This window comes from Triticum aestivum, chromosome 5D (genome assembly GCF_018294505.1).
Source record: "Triticum aestivum cultivar Chinese Spring chromosome 5D, IWGSC CS RefSeq v2.1, whole genome shotgun sequence".
Lineage (NCBI taxonomy): Eukaryota > Viridiplantae > Streptophyta > Magnoliopsida > Poales > Poaceae > Triticum > Triticum aestivum.
In genome coordinates this window covers 8270825-8298814 of record NC_057808.1, presented here as the reverse complement: position 1 = coordinate 8298814, position 27990 = coordinate 8270825, and the positions used below count along the sequence as shown (strand labels likewise).

At 44.6% G+C, this 27990-nt stretch overlaps 1 protein-coding gene across 1 annotated transcript; it reads left to right on the top strand.

Annotated features, from left to right (window-relative positions):
- The first annotated feature begins 1037 nt into the window (after positions 1 to 1037).
- LOC123125345 (uncharacterized) lies at positions 1038 to 16952 on the top strand. The gene is made up of 11 exons (XM_044545862.1): positions 1038 to 1194; positions 13634 to 13777; positions 13879 to 14033; positions 14338 to 14607; positions 14717 to 14847; positions 15377 to 15494; positions 15600 to 15692; positions 15870 to 15947; positions 16036 to 16123; positions 16214 to 16245; positions 16887 to 16952. Exons 1-11 carry the CDS (start codon positions 1038 to 1040, stop codon positions 16950 to 16952), a joined length of 1332 nt encoding a protein of 443 aa, XP_044401797.1.
- The last annotated feature ends 11038 nt before the right edge of the window (positions 16953 to 27990 follow it).

The following is a 27990-nucleotide window of genomic DNA, read 5'->3' as shown; positions in this document are numbered from 1 at the left end:
ATTGTGCCTCTCGCAAAAGCAAAACCATGCCAAGCAAAAAAAAATTCAAATTTTTTCTCCAAAAGCTAAGGAAGACCGGTGAAAAACCAAAAAGTCAAAAGAAAAAGAAAAACCCCATTGAAAAAGCTGAAAACGCGTGCAAAAAATAAAATAAATTCCGGAGGGAGTGTCCATGTGGCGTGCTCTCAGTCCACCCCCAAGTGATTGTTGTGAGGCTCTCGAAGGAGAGCTCGTCAACTAGTTGCTCTCAGAGTTGAGGGGGTGATTTAACCGGTTTTAGACTTCGGGGGGAATTTGGTCCAGTTAGGGCTCATTTGGTTGTTGGGCTGGTAAACCCTGGGAGTATATCCCTGTGGGTTTTCCCTGTTCATTTGGGATCCGTGGACCACCACCGGAAAACATCCCTCTTCCTATTTGGGCACCAAGGGAAAAGGTAGGGCACTTGCATATTTGAAAACGTGTCATTATAATCAAAACTGACCACAATATCAAAACTGACGACAAGTATCCCCATATATTTCAGAAATGAGTCATTATAATCAAAATTAATATTGCAATTTCAAGGAATATTCAAGAACATCAGAATACGGAAATAATAAAAAAACAACAACAAAATATTTCACTCATGCATATCAGTCTTACATACATGGTAATTATGCCTCAAAAGCGAAAATGGTCCAACTAAAAAAGAACCCTGACCGAGGTTATCTCCGTGGGCTGGACCTCAGACTTCGTACATAAGCGAAGGGTATATTTCCGTGAAAATAAGCACCCAGGGGCATGTGCCCATGGGCAGCCCAGGCCGAGTCCGTGACGGAAATGACCCCTCCCCGAATCCGGATCACCGCTCCTCGTGCGGCCGTTTTCTATAAGAAGATGCATCAGGCGTAGAAAGAAAGAGAAAAAGTAACACACGCACGCCAGACGCCACACACCGCACGACGCTGACCAGCAGTGGTTGTAGTATTGGTGCTCATTTTCCTCTATGTATGTATGTATGTATGTATGTATGTATGTATGTATGTATGTATGTATGTATGTATGTAGATCGTGTGTACGACGACGATGTGGTCGAATCCTCGTATCCACCCAGCCCTCTGCTCCACAGACCCTACATCCCCGATGAACTAGCTCACAGGCCGGACATACGTGCCGCCTTCAAGCACGCCAAAGCCGAATACCAAGCAGATTTAGGTCTTGATCTCTCTTTTCCTCGTCATCATCATCGCCGATCATTATAAGCACTTCTTCTTCGGTACAACCCCCTAAATACAACAACGGCTGAGATCGTTCCATACCCCTTCATTAAGAAGGGTATGATCGTCTCATCATAAAAAAGCTGCTGCCCGCGTGACGGGGCTGTACCCGCGTCGTGTCGTGTACAGCGAGTGCACGTACATGCGCCCGCCCGTCTACGTGGTGTGTCGGGCCGTCTACGGACGACGACCAGCTGTTGTGGTCAAAGGAAAAAAAAACACGTCGCTAGGACGGTTGCGTGGCGTCGGTCAAGGGACGGTTCCCGAGTCGGCCGCCGCCCCCGATGCGCCATTAAGGCCGGCGTTAAGCCGGTGCGTCGGTCACCTACCGCCACCCCGCCCCGATGTTAAATCGCCCCCACCTTCCCGTCTGCCTCCCCCACCCCCACTCACCGCACCCACCAACGCCATCTACCAGACGCGCCGCCTGCCTCCCCCACGTCCTTCTCGGCGGCATCCATGGCGTCCGGCGGCAGCGGTGGCACGGACGGCCGTGGCGGCGCGTGGCCGACGAGCCTGGGCACGCCGGACACGGACAAGCTCATCCGGCTCGGGCTGATGGTGCCGCCGGGCTGCCGTCTGCCGCACATCTTCCACATCACCGCCGATGGGTACCCGACGAGGGGGCCCGGCGCGACGCCGGAAGAGCTCCGCCGGCACGAGGGCGGCCGCTGGAATATTGCCGGCCGTACAAGGTTTTGGACGGGCAAGGACTTCTGGAAGGTCGTCGCCCAGGCTCGTCGGGATTCGGAGACGGGCGGCCCGTCGTCTGCCCCGCGCCGGCCCCGCCGTCCCCTCCGGCGGCCACGCCGTCCCCAAGCTCCTCCCGCCGTCCGGTGCCCACGCTCGCCGGGCCCGCCGCCCCTCCCGCCGGAGCAGCTCGCGCTGCGCGAGGACGGCGACCCGGACGATTGCCCCGGCTACCTCATCGCCCTACGGGCGTCGCAGGCAGAAGCGGCGGCGGCGGCAGAGGCCAGAGAGGCCGCCGAGCTGCAGGCGGCACTGGACGCCGCGGCGGCTATGGCGGCGGCTGCAGAGGCCGCCGAGCTGCAGGCGGCACTGGATGCGGCGGCGGCTACGGGTGCGGTGCAGGCACCGGCCCAGGCGGCTCCGGTGGAGGACGACGCCGTCGACTGGGACGACGCCGGGAAGAGCAGCAATGATGACGACGGTGACGGCGGTGCGGGCGAGATCGTGGACCTCGCCGCGTCCGACGACGACGAGTAGATTAGGTTTAGATTAGGTCCTCTTATGTTTAATTAATTTAGATTAGGTCCTTTTATGTTTAATTAAGTTTCGTTATGTTCGAACGTAAAATGAACCCTTTGTCGTAAGGTTTAATGAACTATCCTTATGTTTGAATGAATTTTAGATGCAAATTACTATGAAATATTCTGAAAATGTTTTTAAATTTTGAATCATTTTGTAAATAGAAGTTAGCGAAAAGAAATTAAAACATATCCGATTCTCTTGAAGGCTCCTCCTGCCGCCATTAAAATACTACAACAACACACACCTTTCATCTGTGTTGATTGATTCGTCACCATATCGATAGCATGTAGAATTGCCAAAAATACAGCCGCAAACGCGTTTGTCTAGTTTTAGAATATTTTAAAAAGTTGGACATTTATAAAAAAAAGTTGATCATTTCAAATGAGAGAAAATGGATGTCATCATTTTAAATCAAGATTTATAAAACAATTCATTGATTAAAGAAATAAGCCATACTATCTTATAGACTCTGACAATTCGAAGTGAATGGAAAAAAAATGATAGAAAATAGAAAAATTGAAAGACACGAAAATCGACGTGTGAAAAAAGTAAGCGTCACGTCCGGGGACTATTGTAGGTTTTTTTTGGCATAAATGCTTGCCATGGTCAATGTAGCCCGTGAAGAAACTGTGAGACCGTTTGGCGGATGCGAAGAGGAGATATGCAAGTGGATCCGTTCCCCCTTACGGAAACCACTGCCTTCCACATGCATTTGGCGTGCGTGCTTGCCACGGTCATTGTAGCACGTGGAAAAAAATGAGCCCGTTTGGCGGATACGAAGGAGAGGCGTACGACCGAGGGCCCCCTCCGCCCATACCGAAACCACCGCCTTCGATACCAAGTACCTGAGCGGTTTCACGGAATGCACCCAACTTTTGCCAGCGCGTGTGGGGCCCCACCCGGGCACCCCACGCCAAAAATGAACGAAATCCGACAACGAACGCACGTTGCGTCACGTCCGGACAGTATTTTAGGGGTTTTCGGCCCAGAAAATCGTAGAAAATCCATACAGTGTCGAAACTCGAAAAAATTTGGCGTGCGTGCTTGCCACGGTCATTGTAGCACGTGAAAAAAATGAGCCCGTTTGGCGGATGCGAAGGAGAGGCGTACGACCGAGGGCCCCCTCCGCCCATACCGAAACCACCGCCTTCCACACCAAGTACCTGAGCGGTTTCACGGAATGCACCCAACTTTTGCCAGCGCGTGTGGGGCCCCACCCGGGCACCCCACGCCAAAAATGAACGAAATCCGACAACGAACGCACGTTGCGTCACGTCCGGGCAGTATTTTAGGGGTTTTCGGCCCAGAAAATCGTAGAAAATCCATACAGTGTCGAAACTCAAAAAAATTTGGCGTGCGTGCTTGCCACGGTCATTGTAGCACGTGAACAAAAATGAGCCCGTTTGGCGGATGCGAAGGAGAGGCGTACGACCGAGGGCCCCCTCCGCCCATACCGAAACCACCGCCTTCCACACCAAGTACCTGAGCGGTTTCACGGAATGCACCCAACTTTTGCCAGCGCGTGTGGGGCCCCACCCGGGCACCCCACGCCAAAAATGAACGAAATCCGACAACGAACGCACGTTGCGTCACGTCCGGGCAGTATTTTAGGGGTTTTCGGCCCGTAAAATCGTAGAACATCCATACAGTGTCGAAACTCAAAAAAAATTTGGCGTGCGTGCTTGCCACGGTCATTGTAGCACGTGAAAAAAATGAGCCCGTTTGGCGGATGTGAAGGAGAGGCGTACGACCGAGGGCCCCCTCCGCCCATACCGAAACCACCGCCTTCCACACCAAGTACCTGAGCGGTTTCACGGAATGCACCCAACTTTTGCCAGCGCGTGTGGGGCCCCACCCGGGCACCCCACGCCAAAAATGAACGAAATCCGACAACGAACGCACGTTGCGTCACGTCCGGGCAGTATTTTAGGGGTTTTCGGCCCAGAAAATCGTAGAAAATCCATACAGTGTCGAAACTCGAAAAAATTTGGCGTGCGTGCTTGCCACGGTCATTGTAGCACGTGAAAAAAATGAGCCCGTTTGGCGGATGCGAAGGAGAGGCGTACGACCGAGGGCCCCCTCCGCCCATACCGAAACCACCGCCTTCCACACCAAGTACCTGAGCGGTTTCACGGAATGCACCCAACTTTTGCCAGCGCGTGTGGGGCCCCACCCGGGCACCCCACGCCAAAAATGAACGAAATCCGACAACGAACGCACGTTGCGTCACGTCTGGGCAGTATTTTAGGGGTTTTCGGCCCAGAAAATCGTAGAAAATCCATACAATGTCGAAACTCAAAAAAATTGGCGTGCGTGCTTGCCACGGTCATTGTAGCACGTGGAAAAAATTCCCATTCGATTAAGTTCAAAAAATTAACCCGTTCGATTAAGTTAATAAAATGAGACCGTTCGATTAAGTTAAAATAATGAGGCCGTCTATCTAAAAAGAAAATAAAAAATGCCGGGCGTCTCGCTAACCACGCGCATGCGTGCATGGGGCCGTCCCACTAACAACGCCGCCGCAATCAGCGCTCGGGCGACGTCCTTAGCCGACGTGCATGCAAACATACCTTCTATCCCGTCTAAGTTTCCGCCAGCCCGTCTCGCCGCCGCCGCGATCTACACGTACTGCCGACGTACGCCGCCCATCGCCCCACCGTCCAAACGTCGCCGGTGCGCCCGCGCCGGCCTGCCTGCCCTGACCCGTCGCCGTCTCTACGCCGCCGGTGCCTCTCCCACCGTCGTCGTCGTGTAAGTTTTTTTGTGTCTGTGTTTTTATACGAAGAAGGTCATAGCAGTACCATGGTATGTGACAGAACACTATTTCGTGTTGTATGAATATCGACGGTGTGATTCCATGTTCTGTTGAAAAGTGGGTTAGTCTAGTTGACAGACTGTCACCAAGTCAGAAATTCAGGTTTTATGAAACGGATATGCAGGGCATGTTCAGAATACCATCGATAAAGATGCGTGATTTTTTGCTTCATTTTTTACTCCAAGGTTACAATCCAAGTAGCAAAAAATTCATGGTCCAAGAGAGTTCTGGAAGTAGTGCTGGAAGTAAAGGCCTTATTTCACTAAGGCCTGATGATGTGTACTCCATATTTGGTTGGAAAAACAATGGAGTGGATGTTTTTGGTTTTCTTAGTACAGAAGGAGAAAAAGCAACCAAAAAAATACCAGTTAGTTTTGTTAACAAAAAAATGGTAAGATCATGATTGATGATCTGATCGAAAAGATTGTGAGGAATAAGACCACGGACGATGACTTTATTCGGATGACGTTTCTAGTTCTCTTAGGAACTATAATTGCACCAGTGTCTCATGAATACGTTCCGAAGAAGTACTATGCCTTAGTGCAAAATATTAAGTTGATAAGGAAGTTCAACTGGAATGCATTCACTTCGCGATTCTGTTTGTCGGAGATTGGCAAGCTTCTGCAGGACGGCCATGTTAGGCAGTGGCCACAGGGGAACCTGGCCCTTTTGCAAGTACGTTCTTTTTATTAATTTTAACATTTTTCTTATATAATGTTATCCAAGAACATGTTATTTAATTAGTTTATGTGTTTTGCAGTACCTATACTGGGAGAAGGTGCAACCAGTCATCGGTCCAAAATATGATCCGTTGCATTGTTGAGCCCACTGATGAGGAACTGGACGGAAGATATGGCTGTGAGAAGAGACAAATACGACTATGAATATGGTCGTGGTGTTGGGATGGTAATCCGAGTAATCTTGTTTTGTTTTACATTTATGAAATAAAATTAAGTGTTAATATGATTTGTATGTATAACTCTCTTGTTGCATTTGTAGATCGATGACAACATTACAGAGGAGTACAGGCTGAAAAAAATTGGAGAAGAAGAAGCTGAAAAAACTAAGAAAGCTAGTACCAAAAAATCTAACGTTACTAGAAGGAGGAAAGAGGGCAGTACCTCGGAGGCTTCGAGCCAGAAGCCTACTATGGACCGGATTTTGAGTGAGATTAATGAGCTTCGGAAGGAAATGCTTCGTTTGCCAGTTATGTGCACAGGTAACACTTGAGCATGTCACTTTAATGTCCATCACTTTATTGAAGAACTAAGATGAAATGTTTTCTTGCAGAGGATGATTGAGAAACTGAACAAAACCGGTGTCTTCTACAAACCCGGTAACCTCGAAGAAGAAGAAGAAGAGAATCTATACGGAGGCATTAATGAGTCTGGAAACGATGGTGAATTTCCGGAAAAAGAGTTTGTATATCAAAAAGATGATTCAGACCAGTTCCGTACACCTTCCAAAATGAATTTGCAAAAGGATGATGACGGCGTTGATGTAACTTCTCGTGGAAACACACCTTTTTACTGCACTCCTGAGTACATGGATAGTTTCAAGGGTGATATGGATGATCCTATCAAAGTACCAGAAGTATCAGATGAAAAAGCGGCCTCATCTTTAGGGACGGATGAGATCGCATTGCATGCATCGCTTGGTTCTCAAGGAGTGGAAGAGGAAGTGGAGGAGGTTACTGGCAGGCGCAAGCGCAAAGGGTCACAACATGTCAAGTCTCCTTATGTGGTCCCTAAACCGAACAAGCATGCAAAACGTTCTGCGAAAGGAAGTAAGTTTTTTGTGTTTCTAATTGTTCTTGCGTAATAATTATTTATATAATTGCGTTTATAAGTATTTGAGTTGTGTGTTACAGAATTGTTTCAAAATGGTGGTGTTAACAAATCTAGTGATGAGTATGATGTGGTGAAAGCATCCATCAAGTACGTGCGTGCGCATGAGTATTCACAAAAACATGCCAAAACAGAATTTTCAATGATGGCACAGAAGATGGTCTCAGTGTGCAGAGAGCTTGTCAAATTATTAACCATGAGTGGCTAAGTGGCGACGTAAGTTAATTTCATCTATTGTATTACAATTGATTCCAAAATACCATTGTCAAATCTGACACATTATTTATAGCTAATTAATGCATACTCATCATTTTTGGCCGACAAAGTTAATGACGATCGTTTCATGTTGAAAACTTGGAGGGTACATTGGCTGCTTCACATTAGACCCGGAAAGAAGACCGCCGGTAACGACTATGAAGCAGATTCGCATAGTAATGGACCCATGAATAGATGTGAGGACGAGTATTTCAAAAAACCAAAGGTAAGTTTGATTGGTTACACGGTATATACACACTATAGTATGTGCTGATTGTGTTTTATGCTCGTTGTCATGCAGACTTATATTCCTCTAAACAAGGGAAACACTCACTGGGTTACTGTCGTCATGCATAGCGGGAAGAGAGAGTTTCAGGTTCTTGACTCGTTGCTGACTGGAAAACTTGATAGTGTTACTAGACAACTCGTTGAGGACCTGGTAGGTTTTAATTTCAATTGTGTATTTGGTAACATTCATTTTGTTTACTATACTGAATGACATTCTTTCCACCATGTTAATTTTATATTTAGAGAAAACAACCAGGAGAAGATATCCAAGAAGCAAATGCAACCGGAGTTGTGAATTATCCGGATGTGTCCACATGGCCTATTTAAAGGTATGACATGCCAAAACAAAATGATGGGTGAGTTCTTACTTTGACAGAATGTCGATCCTATATGTTCAATAGATATTTAATCTTCATAAATTGTATGCACTAGGAATTCATGTGGAATATTTCTCCTTCGATGCTTTCAATATTGGGATGGTGACAAATGGACAGGCTTATTTTCACAGGTACACATGTAATGTTTTTACTACGACGTACAATGTACGCTGTGCTAACACCACTTTTTTTTCTGAGGTCAATTGATGATTCGAGGGAGGTAATAATAGCGCAACTTATCTTTTCGGAAAGAAATAAGCTTGATGAAGTGAAAAACAAAGTTATTCGGATATCAAAGAAGAAGAAATAGATGCGACACGGAGGAGTTTTTGCGTGTGATTGGGTGTTACTGGAGGACTATATTTTCCTTTCCCGATGCACACTTTGTTATAATTTTTATGTAATAGATATATTTATTGATTTGGCCACTATTTTGTTTCGAAAATATTATATACTTAATTGCTTTTTTATGTCCAGATGATATTTTGTTTCAGAAAATTTATATAATCAGTCTTTTTTTCTGTACACTAAACTACGTAATCGTGTCGTCGTTTATTTTCTGTACACTAAACTATGGTAGCGCATTATTAAAAAAACGCTGTGATTTTGTTTAGAAAAACAAAAAGTAATTTAGAGAAACAACAATAATGTTTAGATTTATATATATGTAATCGTGTCGTCGTTTATTTTCTGTACACTATACTATGGCAGCACACTGCGTGTTAGTTTAGAAAAGCAAAAAAAATAGTTTAAAAAAAAGCCCGCCCATCCACAGCGTGTCTTAATAATCCCATCATTATCAAGCCAACCTGGCGACTACAACAGGCGTTTCAGAACACGTTGTGGAAACCAGGCCCAACAGGGCAGCCTCGACGACAGGGTAGCAATTCAGAGAAGTTCAAAGTGGCGACGGGGCGCCGGGTATATTAGCCGGTCGACGTCTCCTTCGGACGGCGAGGTGGGACTAAACTTGCGTCGGCCGCGGGGCGACGTGGAGACAGCCAGCCGCGACGTGGGCCGGCCCAATAAGGCCATGGACGGCGCGGACTTCTCGATGGCTCGACGCGCAGTGGGCTGGCCCAGCTAACCCCGCCGGGACGACGCGCCAGGGGAAACTAAAGCAAATTTAGTCCCACCTCGCCGACCGAAGGAGACGTCGACCGGCTTATATACCCAGCTCCCGTCGCCACATTGAACTTCACTTATCTTCTGCCCCGTCGACTTGGCTGCCCTGTTGTGGCCTGTTACCGCGTCGTGATCTGAAACGCATGTCGTAGTCGCCTGGTGGGCTTGATAACGACGTGCTTATTAAGACACGCTTGTGGACGGGCAGGCTATTTTTTTCTTCTTCTATAACAAAATTGAGTGTTTTTTCAATATATTTGACAGCCGACGGGACTGCAGTAAATACCAATACAGAATTCATAGTATAAACAGTGAATATTGTACATTTATATCAACAATAATGTTGTCTCCACATAACAATTATCACCATAGTAATTTTATTATAGTCGACAAAAAATATCAAGTCTCATATAACAATGTTCTGTAGCCAATAATCTTGATTTCACACATATAAAATACTCAACACAAACATAAATATAACAAATGTCTTTTATATAAATGGAAGAGGTAAAACACTTGCATCGTCTTCATTTGAGTCTTCAAGCCCAGTTGCTGCATAGAATAAAGTAAAAATTGTGAGAATCAATGTACGATAGATGAATCAACAAAAGTAACATAAACAAAGAAAAAAGACATACAGTTACATATAAATGGATGAAGTAAAACAGATGTACCGTGCTCACTTCTGTCTTCAAGCCCAGTTGCTGCATAGAATAAATTACAAACTATGAGAATCAATGTACAGTAAATGACAAAACTAACATAAACAAACAATAGACATACTCTTCATTTTTGCTGCATGTGCTCCTGTTATGACCTGTGCCGCTGCATATGCTACATTTTTGTCCAGATTTCTCGTCAAATGCTTTAGGTCTCTCATTTTTTGTCACATCTGGGCCACCCTTACCGCGACCTCTACTGTTCTGCTTAGGTGCGCCCTTGGTGGAAATCTTTACTGGATCACGAACCAGAATATGATCTCGGTTAGGCTCAAATGGATTATCATTCACGAAGCTTCGCTGACTATCATCTTCATTCCCCTGAACGTCCTTATTCGCTATAATATCATCCAGAGCTGCCATCAACTTGTCGAATAAGAATGGATTACTGCATGCGAGATGAGATGCTTCTGCAGATTTGATGGTCAACTCACTATATCTAGCTCTGTCCTCAGCACTCGACCAACCCCACGCAAACAGATCGCTGGTGCGCTTCACGGGCAGTCCAGCTCGTGCTTTTTTTGAGAATCTTCGCAGGACACAACACTTGGGTATCACAGGTAAGTTTAGTTTGCAAGGAAGCCCTTTGCGAGTCATACTTCGGCAACTGCACTTTATAGTTTCTGCCGAGTTACCTGGCGTATAGTCCACATTAAATCTGTGATCCCTGTTATTCTTCCACGCAACCACAAATCTCTGACTATCGGTCCCTGTCAGTCTATCAATTACCTCAAGCTCCTGTACCTTCTTCATATCTTGTTGCAACATATAAAAGTTTGCATGCGTGAATGCTTTGGCAGCATACGACTCAATGGTCTGACACTCAGTCACTGTTACTGGGACAGTCTGTGAGGCCGTGTAGTCATCATAAGCTTCATTCTCACGGAGGCGAACAATACAATTCTCGTAGTGTACAATCATGTCAATGATCGTCATACCATAGTCAAGATGAAGGTGCAGGCTGGAGTTCAGACTCTCACTCCTCTGATTACTGCGCATACCAAGAAAAAACCCACCAGACAAATATGATGCAGCCCAAAGCGTCCTCTTCCCGTACATCCTATGGAGTCATGTTTTCATTCTCTCCATCTGCCATTTGCGCACAAACGTGGCCCATCTCTCCTCAAAAACTTGATGTGTAGTGGCATAGTACAGTAATGCCCTGAACTCCTTCAATGACTTGTGGTTGAGATGTTTCTGCATATTCTTTTCAATATGCCATGAACATAGACGATGCCACATGTCAGAAAGCACCTTCCTGATAGCCCTTATCATCGCTGCATCTCCATCGGTAATTATAGATTTGGGCCTCTTCTGACAGTTAGCTTTCAAGAACGTGTTAAGCAACCAAACATATGTAGCCTCAGTCTCGTCTGAAACAATGGCGCAGGCGAATACCGTAGTGCAACGGTGGTTATTCAGACCCACAAAAGGGATGAACGGCATTCCATACCTATTCATCTTGTATGTGCTGTCGAAGACGACAACATCATCGTAGTCAAGATAATCACGGCGTGTCTGCGAATCACACCAGAACAGGTTTTGGAGCCTGCCTTCAGCGTCAACTGTGTGCTCAAAGAAGAAATCTGGATCTCTGTCCTTTCTGGTCAACATGATTCCTATGGCAGTATCAGCATCACCTTGTGCAAGCAATTTCATCTTCTCCCTATAGCACATGTTATACAGCTTTGTCCTCTGAAATGGTGACTTTGCATACGACCCATACCTGCTAACCATGTTGTCAAAAATAATATGTTTTCTTATCCCAGCTCCTGCCATAGCTAAGATCTCTGCTCTCTCAAATGCTTTGATCTGATTATGAGATCGGAGGAAAGGGACTTCGTCCGGTCGTGCAAGAATGTGGCTGTGATCATCGGAGAAACTGCTGACATACCAAAGATTAAGCTTTTTATCAAGCTTAACTGTCAAATGGGCTTCGCAGAAGAATCGACTCTCCGGTCTAAGCCTGCGGGTCCGGCCTTCCATGGTACAGAACTTGGCCTGTCGTTTTCCTGCGGCGGAACAGAGATACCTCCTCAAGCGCACAGTCCTTGCGCGATCCTTTGAACGTTTTAGCGAGTCCTTCCTGATGCTGAACCCACGTTCTCTCGCGTGCTTGTTGTAGAACGTGTACACCTCATCTAATGACCTGAATGTCTTTGCCATCACTTCCCAATGCCTATCAAGTGACTCTTGCTGATATTCATCATAGCCCATGTCAAGGTCAAACTGATCATCATCGCTGTGCTCATCGTTCCCGCTAGGACCATCAACACCTCCCTGCAAAATATGACATATAACCTTGCATGTCAATCTGTTCTTGTATTATTACTTACCATAAATAATGTAAAGAACTTACTTGGCTAGCGCTCCCACTACGAGATGCATCGACCTCGCTCTCGGCATTGTCATCATCTATATTATTATGCTTATTGTCACCATGAGCATTTATCTGTGCACATTTAAAGTAAAATAAGTGGTAATACAATTTTAATGTCAATCATTGCCCTACATTTTTCTCAACATACCTGGCTCACACTATCTGCATAAAATTGTTCATCTATATCATATTCCTCATCGTCATCATTGCCATGTAGCTGTACATATTTAAAAGGACATGTAAGTGTCAAAGAACTAGTTTGTATTCAATATGTTTTGGTCAACATTCAAGGCACTTACATTACCACTGTACGATTCATCCTGACTCATATAGTTGTCTCCGGGAGGTTGGTTCGCATTCAATGACGAGGATCCATTATCGCTACCGGAATCATCACTGGCGTATCCGGTTTCTTGCTCCATCTATACACATACAAATAAGGTGTGAGATCAATGCCAACATTCCACAACATCATCGCGAATACAGTAAATTCATCAACAGTGACATGACTATGTGTCATGCATACAAATTTGAATGTACAAAATCATTAAGAGGTCATTAAGAGGTCACTACTCTCCTCTCTTATTTAGCCAAGTAGGGAATCATTTTGTGGCATAAAAATGCAATGAACAAATCAAAAAGAAAAAAAGAGAGCCAGAGAACCTACTCTCCGCCGTCGAGGGGTCCTCGCCTGGGGTCGACGCCGATCCGATGCCGCCACCCACGTCGTGGAGGGCGCGTACCAGGAGTTGACGCGGGAGCGCTGGGCGTTTCACCGGCGACATGGCGCGTGCGTGACTATGGACGCCGCCCGTGCTCGCGACTAGACGGGCACGTCGGGGTCGACGTCGTGACGGCGGTGGACCACGGCGGCGTTGATGCCACTAGGGTTTCCTAGGCGGGGATGGGGTGTCGGTTTCACGCGACACCGGCGACACGCCGCGTGGGTGACTACGGATGCCGCCCGACGTCCTAATGGCGGTGGACCACGGCGGCGTTGATGCCGCTAGGGTTTCGTAGGCGGGGATGGGGTGTCGGGGTGGGGTGTCGTTTTTTTTTCCTTTCCCGGTCGAACTAACGAACGCAACGGTATGCGTACGACGCGGGCGTACGGGGCGGGACGTACACGGGCGGACGGCCCTACGACGGACGGCGGGTACACAAATACGAAATTTAATATGGACAATACTACCCTTCTACGTTTATTGGGGGGGGGGGGGGTTGTACCGAAGTACTTCTCTCGTTATAAGACACTAACCTAGCTATTTTTTTTCTCTCTGTATGTATTTATGTATGTAGCTTGTCGGTTTGTCTTCACATTGGATCGCTCCTCTTCTCTTTCGTGCCTGTCTCACGAGCAACACCTTCTCCATATCCATGAGCCTGCAAAGGATGCGGTGCTTTTTGCCGCCAACTCTATCATCACCCTCTCCTCCTATCTTGGTACGTGACTGAACACTTCATCCAAGGATATCACCCACCTAGAACATATAAGTTACTTTGCTCGACCGAGTGTTGTGACTTTTGGTTTGCTTTAATTGCAGATGATGAGCCGCTGAATAGGTGTTGTGGTTTGTGGATCCAACAGGACGACAAGAACAATACCGCCGTGGTTTTGACGTCCGCGCATCTCATTCGCGCAAAGGATCCCGACCAGTGGATGGATGAGTGGACGGGCGAATATCATCGCGACGCTGAGGTGAGCTTCTTAACATTAATGCACTATTCTATTTATTTATCTTCTCCACTCACTGGTGCCTGTTTGTTTTCCTTTTTTTTCTATCAAAACTTAATCATTTGCAATGTGCCTCATCGACACCCGTTTACCAATTAGATGTGCCTTCTCTTCAATTTACTATGTATGTACACTGTGTCCTTGAAATAATATACTTGATTCGGTGTGGCGTTCGGTTTTTCTGATAGTCAATCTCTCGAAAATGGTTTCCTCAAATACTACGAAAATTCTATTGCAGTGTCATAATCTTTGTGGTTGTCTTTTCCATGTCATTGTTCACTTGCTTGACGACACAACTGCAGTAGCCAGTCTCCTCTACCTCCAGGAGCACTATGAATTTGCTCTTTACGAGGTTGTAGTGAACAAACCGGTTCAACTGTCCAGTTTTAATGACAATGTGCACTATGGTCAAGATGTGTTCCGACTTGGAAGGGATGAAAGTCTTGATCTAAGGATAACCCATGGTAGGGTGGAATACATGATTCCTGTCCCTTACGAGAGATGTCACTACATGTATTTTTCCAACAATGAACATATCGTACGTACTATGATCTAATCCTAACTTTATGTTTTCTATTTTAATTAATGTTGCTATTTTATTAGTACAAATGATAAATTATAATATTATTATCATCGCTATGTTGTAGTTGCGTGACGATGGAGGCCCTATCATTGACTTGGAAGGGAAGGTTGTGGGAATGGTTAACAATCAAATCAATGAGACCTTTTTACCTTCTTCTATATTGCACAAGTGCTTTGATTCATGGAGAAAGTTAAAGTACGACCCTTATTTCCAATTCGTTTTTAGTGTTGTTAATTAAGCTAATGCATTATGTTATATAATGTAACTCATGCAATACAATTGAATAACTACAAAATTATGTTCGGATTGTGGTTGCTTAATAATTACTACTCTATGTTTAAATGAATTGCTAAAGTATGGTTCAGAAAATCATTACGGGAGGCCTAGGTGCTACAAAATGTGTCTAATATTATAGAGAAAATGTGTGTTGGTCACCTTATCAAATTCTGCATGTTTTTTAAACTATTCCTATGCAGGGTATATGAACTTAATTTGGTGTAAAGATTTATTTTTATTCTTAACTTGGTGACTTATTTTTCTAGTTTAATCCTCTTTTGAGAAGGGTGTGAACTGATGTCTTGTTATTATGGTATTAATTCTATATAATATTCTTGATTAAGCTTGTATGGTACTCACTTGGTATTGATTCTAATGAAATATGTTGTTTTATTTAAAAAACAAGCCTGTAAAATTATTACAATCTTAACGATTATATTTGGTATAGGTGCATCCCTCGGCCCCACCTTGGAATGATCTTTACTTCCATCAAGCTTCTAGATCCTATTTGTTTTGAGAGGATGAGGCGTAAGCATAACATTGAGTCTGGTCTTATTGTTGAAGAGGTATATGGTGGTGCTTAACAATGTTTATTTTCACATTTATATTAGTTGTCCCTAAACTATTACTTACATGCATATTATGGAGTAATCATGTTCAATTAAACATAGGTGTCAAAAGAATCGAATGCTGAGACACTTGGAATCCGGAAGGGTGATATTATTGAATGTTTCAATGGAGAATATATTTCCAGTACAATTGAGGTGAGTGTTTTAAAACTAAAAGAGATTGTGTGTGTATGTGTGTGTGTGTTTGTGTGTGTGTGTGTGTGTGTGTGTGTGTGTGTGTGTGTGTGTGTGTGCGTGTGTGCGTGCGTGTTCGTGTGTGTGTCTAATTTATAGATGTGATTTTTTATGCTATTGAATTTTCTAACTTGTCAGTTGGAAAAGATGTTGTTGGACATAGGCAAGGACAATTTTGAACAAGCAAAAGGCTTAAATGCCGAAATAGATGTTCAAGTAAGTTGTTATTGTGTTTTTCTTCTTGATTGTATAATTTATGCCAACCATGGAAATTTGAAATTATATTATATTGTTGACTTTACAGATTCAAATATTTCGTGCCACGAAACTTTGCCGAAGAACTACAAACTTGACTGTAATTATATCGGATTGTGGAGAGGACATTATAGAAGGTAAACATCTCTTCTTTTAACACAGTACTTGATTTTTGTTGTAAATCCTAAGTTATCACATTTCTAACTTGTGTTTTAGCTCAATTGCAGTATGTTTTAACTCAAATTCAAAGATTGTAGATGTATTTTTGGGCCTAGTGTGGAATCTTCAATTATGACTATATAGAGGAAAATGTAATTATAGAAAACATATCATAATATATTACTAGCTAAATACCTTTTTCTAATAGAAAGAGCTAAATAACATGCCTTGCTATCGTACTATCCAACACCATGTAAGCCATTGCTGGGTCGGCTTGCTCATCTAAATTCTGTTAGCGTGGTGTTAGGCCTCCACTTCCGTGCTAAGCCGACAGCCACGCCTAGTAATTGTAGAGTAGTTGTTTTGTGACTTGTCTCGTACTTTATTTGTTAGATATTTTTTAGGGCTGGCGTCTCACCTATACTTTTAGTTAATCTGATTTCCATCGTTGTACAGTCCTTCAAGATTGCTTGCCAAACATGCGAACTGCTCCTTTCTTTTTGGCACTCATGCAATTTGTAACACGCAAACGTTTTGGTTTGTCATCAATCTCCATGCGTGTTTTCCCAGCATAGCAATACTAAAAATTGAAGATTTCTAAAACTCACACCTCTTGCCATTTTAGGTTGTACTTCCTTTTCCCATTTCTAATGCATTTTCTGCACACAAATAGTCAGTCTTGTTTTTATTTCTGCAGCAAAATATGTATCTAATTGAAGCTTGATGTTTTTATTCTTGTAGGCACTTACCCAATCACTACTAGCCTCTGAAGACGAGTCTACTGACAAATTCATCCTGAACAACTGATTAATGCATGGAGCCAACAGAATTAACCGATGTGCTATAGATTTTTGCGCATGTGTGTCCTCAGACAAGAACTTCAAAGTACTATGCCTCTTTAAATGTAGTTCATGGACCATAGAAGCAACATAGCTTAGAGCAGAACCTGTTATTGGCTACTTATTTTGAGTTTTTGTGAGAATAGGTGAAATGTTTGGAACTAGATTGATGTATTCACATTGTAAACTTGCCTTATAAATATGTATTCGCAAAAAAAGAATATCTATGAAGGGTAAAAGAGAACAAAAATAGCATGTTGCAATGTATATATACTATCACCCTAAAGATTACATTACATTATACTAGCACAAATGCCCATGCATGGCAGCCTGTTGTCGGGCTCCCCTCGGAGAAGACACCACCAGTGTATTACACCGTCAATGTTATCCCTATGTGTTGTGCTACGATTTTATCTCTTCTCCCTACCTCGATCCTAGGACTCGCAGGTACCCGAGAACTGAAGATCGGAACAAGGTGAGGCAAGGTACATAGATGAGAGGAACACTATGCCAAACATTGATGACAGTAATTGGAATCAAGTCTCTAGGGGTAGATACAGTTCAGTCATTGAACTCCCAATGTGTTGGTCTTGTCCACTAGTAGAAAAAGGGCCATTTGTCCCGGTTCGTAAGGCCCATTTGCCCCGGTTGGGGAACCGGGACTAAAGGGTCGGTACTAAAGCCCTATACCTTTAGTCCCGGTTCTTATACCAACTGGGACAGATGGGGCTCCACGTGGCCATTGCGGCTTGCCCTGGCAGGGGGGCCTTTTGTGCCGGTTGGTAGCACCAACCGGGACCAATAAGCTACCACGCATCAGCAGTTCAGGGGCTTCATATTGTCTTTCAGAGTAGCCCCGCTTATTTTTTCAAGTCGCGTTGTAGATGAACTCGCACACGTAGTATCCACAGTAATCATTCCCGGGTTCCTGCCACAAGCACTTTACGAGAAATAGAGGTCAATCAAACTGATAATGGAGCATTATAAATGACATTGCTGAAAGTAGCTAGAATCAACGGGATCGAGATGCGCGGAACTAGCTAGCTAGTAGTACTTACTTTTGGGTATGTAAATCGTAGCTCCCCCGGCAGTCCCAGAGCTTGTGCAGTGAATACATTCCAAACCCTGCGAGACAAAGAAAATAATTACTTGATATCATGAAATGAACAAAGTTGCCGATATGGTGCGATAATGATCGATTGAACTTACTTCTTGAGCATTTTAGTCATGTCCGCATATTCCTCAGGATCTTTTCGTCTCGAGTCTAAGACGGTTACAAGTCCCTCCTCAAGCTTAATCTCTAGGAGAATATAGTGGAAGCTGCGCACGCATGCATAACTCATCAATTACATTACTATAACCTCGAGTAATAAGGGAAACCAAATATGCACAAGACAGTAGCACTCACTTGAAGTTGTAAGGAAAGAGTATTTTATCTTTGTTTTGATTTATTAGCAACGATTTGAGCAAGTTTGCCTCGGTGTCTTTGGCATGAAATTTAACCGTAAATTCATCTATGAGATTTGTGTTAATGAACCCAATATCATAGATTTCTACTTTTCTGCATTCGACGATCTTCAATCTGCATAATATAGTGAGGATAATCATACATGCAATGAAAGAGCTGAGCTATATATAGAGACTTAATGACAGAAGTAGTACTTACAGACAGTAGCAAGTGACCGTTAATTATCGAGGGCCTTTTGATTGAAAAACTGGAAGAACTCCTCAAATGGAAGAGTCAACAGTTCAATTCCAACGAGGTCGTGCTCCTCTTTAACTCTCAGCGTCAAAGTATCCTTACCCCCAGACTCTCTGCAGGTTTTCATGTACCAATCATGGAATCTTCGCATCATCGTTGTTAGAGGAGTTCCATCTTTGACGAGAGGCTTCCCGTAATGGTCTTTGTGTTCGTCCACCTCCATTGTATCATAATGTACATCGTCGGGCAGATAATCTCCAAGATTGGTACCGGGCAAAATCTTTGGATGATTGGCGACGATATCGCTAGACACCTTGAGCGGGGGGCACGATTGGTTCGCTTGTTCGCCGAGCTGGGCAATTTTTTTCCCAGCTCGTCGTTCTGCTAACCTTCGATCACTGATAGTACTTCCCGACCGCTCTACTGAAGAAAATATGCCCTAGAGGCAATAATAAAGTTTTTATTTATATTTCCTTGTATCATGATAAATGTTTATTATTCATGCTAGAATTGTATTAACTGGAAACTTAGTACATGTGTGAATACATAGACAAACAGAGTGTCACTAGTATGCATCTACTTGACTAGCTCGTTGAATCAAACATAGTTAAGTTTCCTAGCCATAGACATGAGTTGTCATTTGATTAATGGGATCACATCATTAGAGAATGATGTGATTGACTTGACCCATTTCGTTAGCTCAACACTTGATCGTTTAGTATGTTGCTATTTCTTTCTTCATGACTTATACATGTTCCTATGACTATGAGATTATGCAACTCCCGAATACCGGAGGAACACCTAGTGTGCTACCAAATGTCACAACGTAACTGGGTGATTATAAAGGTGCTCTACAGGTGTCTTCGATGGTACTTGTTGAGTTGGCATAGATCGAGATTAGGATTTGTCACTCCGATTGTCGGAGAGGTATCTCTGGGCCCTCTCGGTAATGCACATCACTATAAGCCTTGCAAGCAATGTGACTAATGAGTTAGTTGCGGGATGATGCATTATGGAACGAGTAAAGAGACTTGCCAGTAACAAGATTGAACTAGGTATTGAGATACCAACGATCGAATCTCGGGCAAGTAACATACCGATGACAAAGGGAACAACGTATATCGTTATGCGGTTTGACCGATAAAGATCTTTGTAGAATATGTGGGAGCCAATATGAACATCCAGGTTCCGCTATTGGTTATTAACCGGAGACGTGTCTCGGTCATGTCTACATAGTTCTCGAACCCGTAGGGTCCGCACGCTTAACGTTTGGTGACGATCGGTATTATGAGTTTATGTGTTTTGATGTACCAAATATAGTTCGGAGTCCCGGATGTGATCACGGACATGACGAGGAGTCTCGAAATGGTCGAGACATAAAGATTGATATATTGGATGACTATATTCGGACACCGGATGAGTTCCGGGGGTCACCGGATAATTGTCGGAGTGCCGGGGGGTTATGGGAACCCCCGGGGGGACTAATGGGCCAACATGGGCCTTGTGTGAGAGAGAGGAGGGGCCATAGGGCTGGCCGCGTGCCCCCCTTGAGGAGTCCGAATTGGACAAGGAGGGGGGCGGCGCCCACTCTTTCCCTCCCTCTCTCCCTCTCCTTCCTTCCCCCTTCCTCCTCCTAGTTGGACTAGGAAAGGGGGAGTCCTACTCCTACTAGGAGGAGGACTCCTCCCCTCCTTGGCGCGCCCAAGGGCCGGCCGGCCTCCCCCCTTGCTCCTTTATATACGGGCACATGGGGCACCCTAGAAAACAACAATAGACATTGTCTTAGCCATGTGCGGTGCCCCCCTCCACCATAATCCACCTCGGTCATATTGTCGTAGTGCTTAGGCGAAGCCCTGCGCCGGTAGCTTCATCATCACCGTCATCACGCCATCGTGCTGACGAAGCTCTCCCTCTATACTCAGCTGGATCAAGAGTTCGTGGGACGCCACCGAGCTGAACGTGTGCAGATCGCGGAGGTGACGTACTTTCGGTACTAGGTGTTGGGGAACGTAGTAATTTCAAAAAAAATCCTACACACACGCAAGATCATGGTGATGCATAACAACGAGAGGGGAGAGTGTTGTCCACGTACTCTCGTATACCGAAAGCGGAAGCGTTATGACAACGTGGTTGGTGTAGTCGTACGTCTTCACGATCGACCGATCCTAGTACCAAAAGTACGACACCTCCACGATCTGCACACGTTCGGCTCGGTGAAGTCCCACGAACTCTCGAACTAGCTGAGTGTCGAGGGAGAGCTTCGTCAGCACGACGGCATGATGACGGTGATGATGAAGCTACTAGCACAGGGCTTCGCCTAAGCACTACCACGATATGACCGAGGTGGATTATGGTGGAGGGGGGCACCGCACACGGCTAAGAGATCAATGATCAACTTGTGTGTTCTAGGGTGCCCTCTGCCCCCGTATATAAAGGAGCAAGGGGGGAGGCCGGCTGGCCCTTGGGGCGCACCAAGGAGGGGAGGATTCCTCCTCCTAGTAGGAGTAGGACTCCCCCTTTCCTAGTCCAACTAGGAGGAGGAAGGGGGAAGGAAGGAGAGGGAGAGAGGGAGGGAAAGAGGGGGCGCCGGCCCCTCCTTGTCCAATTCGTACTCCCAAGGGGGGGGGGGGCTCGGCCAGCCCTATGGCCCCTCCTCTCTCTCTCTCACAAGGCCCATGGCGGTCCATTAGTTCCCTCGGGGGTTCCGATAACCCCCAGGCACTCCGATAATTATCCGGTGACCCCCGGAACTCATCCGGTGTCCGAATATAGTCATCCAATATATCAATCTTTATGTCTCGATCATTTCGAGACACCTCGTCATGTCCGTGATCACATCCGGGACTCTGAACTATCTTCGGTACATCAAAACACCTAAACTCATAATACCGATCGTCACCGAACGTTAAGCGTGCGGACCCTACGGGTTGGAGAACTATGTAGACATGACCGAGACACGTCTCCGGTCAATAACCAATAGCGGAACCTGGATGTTCATATTGGCTCCCACATATTCTACGAAGATCTTTATCGGTCAAACTGCATAACAACATATGTTGTTCCCTTTGTCATCGGTATGTTACTTGCCTGAGATTCGATCATCAGTATCTCAATACCTAGTTCAATCTCGTTACTGGCAAGTCTTTTTACTCATTCCGTAATGCATCATCCCGCAACAAACTCATTAGTCACATTGCTTGCAAGGCTTATAGTGATGTGCATTACCGAGAGGACCCAGAGATACCTCTCCGACAATCGGAGTGACAAATCCTAACCTCGATCTATGCCAACTTAACATGTACCATCGGAGACACCTGTAGAGCACCTTTTTAATCACCCAGTTACGTTGTGACGTTTGGTAGCACACAAAGTGTTCCTCCGGTAATCGGGAGTTGCATAATCTCATAGTCATAGGAACATGTATAAGTCATGAAGAAAGCAATAGCAATATACTAAACGATCAAGTTCTAAGCTAACGGAATGGGTCAAGTCAATCACATCATTCTCTAATGATGTGATCCCGTCAATCAAATGACAACTCATGTCTATGGCTAGGAAACTTAACCATCTTTGATTCAACGAGCTAGTCAAGTAGAGGCATGCTAGTTACACTCTGTTTGTCTATGTATTCACACATGTACTAAGTTTCCGGTTAATATAATTCTAGCATGAATAAGAAACATTTATCATGATATAAGGAAATATAAATAACAACTTTATTATTGCCTCTAGGGAATATTTCCTTCAGTCTCCCACTTGCACTAGAGTCAATAATCTAGATTACACAGTAATGATTCTAACACCCATGGAGTCTTGGTGCTGATCATGTTTTGCTCGTGAGAGAGGCTTAGTCAATGGGTCTGCAACATTCAGATCCGTATGTATCTTGCCAATCTCTATTTCTCCCTCCTTGACTTGATCGCGGATGGAATTGAAGCGTCTCTCGATGTGTTTGGTTCTCATGTGAAATCTGGATTCCTTTGCCAAGGCAATTGCACCAGTATTGTCACAAAAGATTTTCATTGGACCCGATGCACTAGGTATGACACCTAGATTGGATATTAACTCCTTCATCCAGACTCCTTCATTTGCTGCTTCCGAAGCAGCTATGTACTCCGCTTCACACGTAGATCCCGCCACGACGCTTTGCTTAGAACTGCACCAACTGACAGCTCCACCGTTCAATATAAACACATATCCGGTTTGTGACTTAGAGTCATCCGGATCAGTGTCAAAGCTTGCATCAACGTAACCATTTACGACGAGCTCTTTGTCACCTCCATAAACGAGAAACATATCCTTACTCCTTTTTAGGTATTTCAGGATGTTCTTGACCGCTGTCCAGTGATCCACTCCTGGATTACTTTGGTACCTCCCTGCTAAACTGATAGCAACGCACACATCAGGTCTGGTACACAGCATTGCATACATGATTGAGCCTATGGCTGAAGCATAGGAAACACCTTTCATTTTTTCTCTATCTTCTACAGTGGTCGGGCGTTGAGTCTGACTCAACTTCACACATTGTAACACAGGCAACAACCCTTTCTTTGCTTGATCCATTTTGATTTTTTTCAAAACTTTATCAAGGTACGTGCTTTGTGAAAGTCCAATTAAGCGTCTTGATCTATCTCTATAGATCTTGATGCCCACTATATAAGCAGCTTCACCGAGGTCTTTCATTGAAAAACTCTTGTTCAAGTATCCTTTTATGCTATCCAGAAATTCTATATCATTTCCAATCAACGATATGTCATCCACATATAATATTAGAAATGCTACAGAGCTCCCACTCACTTTCTTGTAAATTCATGCTTCTCCAAAAGTCTGTATAAAACCATATGCTTTGATCACACTATCAAAACGTTTATTCCAACTCCGAGATGCTTGCACCAGTCCATAAATGGATCGCTGGAGATTGCACACTTTGTTAGCATCCTTTGGATCGATAAAACCTTCAGGTTACATCATATACAACTCTTCTTCCAGAAATCCATTCAGGAATGCAGTCTTTACATCCATTTGCCAAATTTCATAATCATAAAATGCAGCAATTTCTAACATGATTCGGACGGACTTAAGCATCGCTACGGGTGAGAATGTCTCATCGTAGTCAACTCCTTGAACTTGTCGAAAACCTTTCACAACAAGTCGAGCTTTGTAGACAGTAACATTACCGTCAGCGTCAGTCTTCTTCTTGAAGATCCATTTATTCTCGGTGGCTTGCCGATCATCGGGCAAGTCAACCAAAGTCCACACTTTGTTCTCATACATGGATCCCATCTCAGATTTCATGGCCTCAAGCCATTTTGCGGAATCTGGGCTTATGATCGCTTCCTCATAGTTCGTAGGTTTGTCATGGTCAAGTAACATGACCTCCAGAACAGGATTACCGTACCACTCTAGTGCGGATCTTACTCTGGTTGACCTACGAGGTTCGGTAGTAACTTGATCTGAAGTTACATGATCATCATCATTAGCTTCCTCACTAATTGGTGTAGAAGTCACAAGAACAGATTTCTGTGAAGAACTAATTTCCAATAAGGGAGCAGGTATAGTTACCTCATCAAGTTCTACTTTACTCCCACTGACTTCTTTCGAGAGAAACTCCTTCTCTAGAAAGGATCCATTCTTAGCAACGGATGTCTTGCCTTCGGATCAGTGATAGAAGGTGTACCCAACAGTCTCCTTTGGGTATCCTATGAAGACACATTTCTCCGATTTGGGTTCGAGCTTATCAGGTTGAAGCTGTAGGAGATATGCCCTAGAGGCAATAATAAATGTTATTGATTATCTCCCTGTTCATAATTATGTTTATGTTCCATGCTATAACTGTTGTGGTTCCCGAGCCCGTATATCCATAAAGGCTCTGGGGAGAACCCATATGCACGTGTGGAATAATAAACGGTAAAATGTATTCCTAGTCGTGCCTCTAAGACTAGCTCAAGTGTTGCATGATGATTATGTTTTCCCAATCATGGGCATGTCTATGCCAAGCAATTTTGAGGGCACAATGTCAGGAAGGACATTTGTGTTGAATCAACCCGAATTGATGTTATGCTATGAGATACATTCGTCACAAGTTAATGGTTTATAACACAGAGATAGTTAATGTTTGCATAATTCCTTAGACCATGAGAGTATCGAGTTTCTTCATGCTTGCTTCATGAACTTTGGGGTTTGTTAAACGTCATCTGTAACTGGATGGCTATTACGGCGGCTTACGGGTTCATGGGAAAGTATGTTAAGTGACTTGATAGCTCGAGATTGGGATTTGCTCCTCCGACGATGGAGAGATATACTCGGGCCCTCTCGGTGTTACGGTGTCCATCATCGTCTGGCCAGACACTTTGCGATTTGATCACGGGGATGCCGGAACACGAAACGAGAAAAGAGAACAAAACCGGTAACGAGGTAACTAGCATAGTGGACAAGTTGTTGATCCACGGGAATGCCAACATGTCTCACCTCGGGTATTTGTAACATATCACGAAGCAACAGGAATAGCACACGGCAACTAGAGGTTCACTCGAATATTTATTCGTGTGGGTATAGGGGTCAATATGGGTGTCCATGGCTCCGATGTTGATCATTGATCGGAAGGGGTTCCGGGTCATGTCTATACTTCACCGAACCTATAGGGTCACACGCTTAAGGTTCATCTATCTGCTGAATACTAGACAGGGAGTCTGAGAGAAAATCACCGAAAAAGTTTCGGACACCGAAAAGTTTCGGACAGCGGAATCGTACCGCAGAGAGAGGTCATCGGATAAGTTTCGATGATACCGAAAAGTTGTTTCGGGATACACCATTAAGTCAAATTGGTTTCGGCACATGCCTGATAATTCTTGGAGGATGCCAGAATCATTCTGGAAGCTTTTTGGAATTTTCAGAAATAAAAACCGAAAATGTTTCGGAGCTGCCGGTACCGCTTTGGTTGTTTTTCGTAGATGAAATTCACTAATCTGAAATTGTTTCAGAACGAATCCAAAATCATTTTAGTGGGTACTGGAATTATTCTAAGACCCACAGAAATATTTTCGGATTTAATGGACGCGAAAAATTGTCTTCATGAATAGTGAAAACGCATTCTTGTTTGCTTTTCGCAGATGAAAATCACTAAACCGAAATTGTTTCGGAACGCGTTGAAAATTATTTTAGTGGGTACTGGAAATGTTCTGAGCCCACATAAATATTTTCAGTTCGAACGGACGCTGAAAAATGTCGTCATGAATAGTGAAAGTGCTTTTTGCTTGGCTTCTTGGAGAAGCCACCTTGAGGGCCTTTTTGGTATTTCCCCCTTGGCTTCTTGGAGAAGCCACCCTTGGGCTTGGCCTATAAATAGGGGTGGAGGGGGCTGCCTAAAGGATCATCCCTTGCTCTCATACACATGCCATGCATTATCTGGCTTCTTCTCTCCCTCCCACGAAAAGAGTTTCGTAGAGCCGTAAGGCTGTCTGGGTTCCGGCAGGAACTAGTTCTGGACGGCGAAGCCCTGCCGGATAGATGACACCGTATGTGTGCAACTCTGTAGAGAGATCGTAGTTTCGGTCTTAGTTCGTGAGTGCCTCCCGAAGGGCTGTCCGTGTGACCGTCCGAGTTTCGAAGGTCCTCCCGAAGGGCTGTCCGAGTGACCGTTCGAGTTTCGAAGGTCCTCCCGAAGGGCTGTCCGCGACACCGTCCGGGGGGCTGTTCGACCGCCTCCCGGAGGGCTGTCTGAGGAGCAGATGAGGGTTTACATCCTCGCGGTTGGGAGGTTGTAAATCCTAGCTGCGGGGATCTGCACCGCCGATCGTCATCGACTCTACTTCCCGCTGCGCTACGAGTCGGTAACGAAAAAGATCAAACCATGTATGCAGTCTCCATAGTGGTCCTGGGCTGGTGCGTAGGTCAGAATTTTTTTTTCTGCTGCGTTACCCTGCAGTGGCATCAAGAGCCGTGCTATGCGTAGATGCAGGTTTCGATCTAGAATACATGGAGATGTATGGGTATTGCATAATATAATTAGGTAGTAGATGAGATCTATTGCTAAAAATTATTTATGCGGGTGACAGATGAAATCTGTTACCCGACGTTCTTGTTGCTTCCCTAGAATTTGCGTTTGCTCAATCTCGAGAAAGCATGGTGGAATTTGACAAAGTTCTGGCAATCCGTGATCCTGATTGATCATGGAAGTGCTATCAGTTCTTTGGGTTCTGCCGTAGTCAAAAGAAAGATGAAATTCGCAGATGAAAGGGCATTGCAGATATTATCTGCACGGGGGTCATGCGTATGACGAAGTTTAGTATGGGGCTCGAGATTTAATTATCTCGTGTTTCATACACCCCGAGATGTTAATCTAGCAACTTGAATAATCATACTTGATGATAAAACGTTGGTAGCTGCGGTTTAAGTCAAAACCTTAGAAGCCACGTAAAATAAAATTTTGCATAAACCGATTAGAGGCGTCTAACTTGGTTTTGCAGGATGTGCATGTGATGTGGTATAGCAGTGCTCATACTAATTCGATTATGTATGAGATGACTATATGATGTAATTTGATTAACATGACCTGCGTGTCATGATTCGGCATGATGGCTGGAGCCATATGATTGCACTTTAATGACCTGCGTGTCAACCTTAAGTAATGCAATAATTTTATATGCTATGGAGATAGCAATATTATCTGGTGCATCGACAAGGTGGTGGCAATCTTCGCGAAGGTGAACACCAACATGAATGCCGAAGACGAAGAAATGAAATACTTCTCCGTCAGAAAGGGCTATACCATATCATGCTATTATGAATTGCCTGAGATGTTTATCCCTTATGATGCACCCTTCTTGATTGCGCAGTAGTCGCTTTTTATTAGGGTGATCTCTCACAAAAATACCAAGTAGTTAGTGTTCTCCCAAGTGTAGCACCGTCACGGCACCTATCTTTTCGGGGTGCGCCGTGTCACACGGGTACGAACGATTAGAGAAGTGTGAGGCGGGTGAGTTGAGACCTCGCAGCGAGATCACTTGGTTGTCTTGACGTTCAGGCATGACCGTCATGAGCTCGGAACACACGCATCGAAAGATGAACAAGAGTCACATAGAGATGTGATTGGCAAGTTGGCCTACCGGTTGAGATTTTTCATCATCAGTGGTGTTACACCAATGGCGAACAATTGAAATGTGGGTCTTGTATCACTCACAATCAATTTTGAGAGATATTGATTTGAGTGGGAGCGCACTGTTGAATTAACATGTTTAATTCTCAATGCAATTAATTTTGAACACTGTCTAAGTGTGGTTTGCATAATAGTTGTAGAATAATGGCT

Coding starts and splice junctions, on each gene's coding strand:
- LOC123125345 (XM_044545862.1), top strand. CDS start 1,038: ATGTATGTAGATCGTGTGTACGACGACGATGTGGTCGAATCCTCGTAT. Junction 14,608..14,716: donor TTTCCAACAATGAACATATC/GTACGTACTATG, acceptor GCTATGTTGTAG/TTGCGTGACGATGGAGGCCC. Junction 14,848..15,376: donor GATTCATGGAGAAAGTTAAA/GTACGACCCTTA, acceptor TATTTGGTATAG/GTGCATCCCTCGGCCCCACC.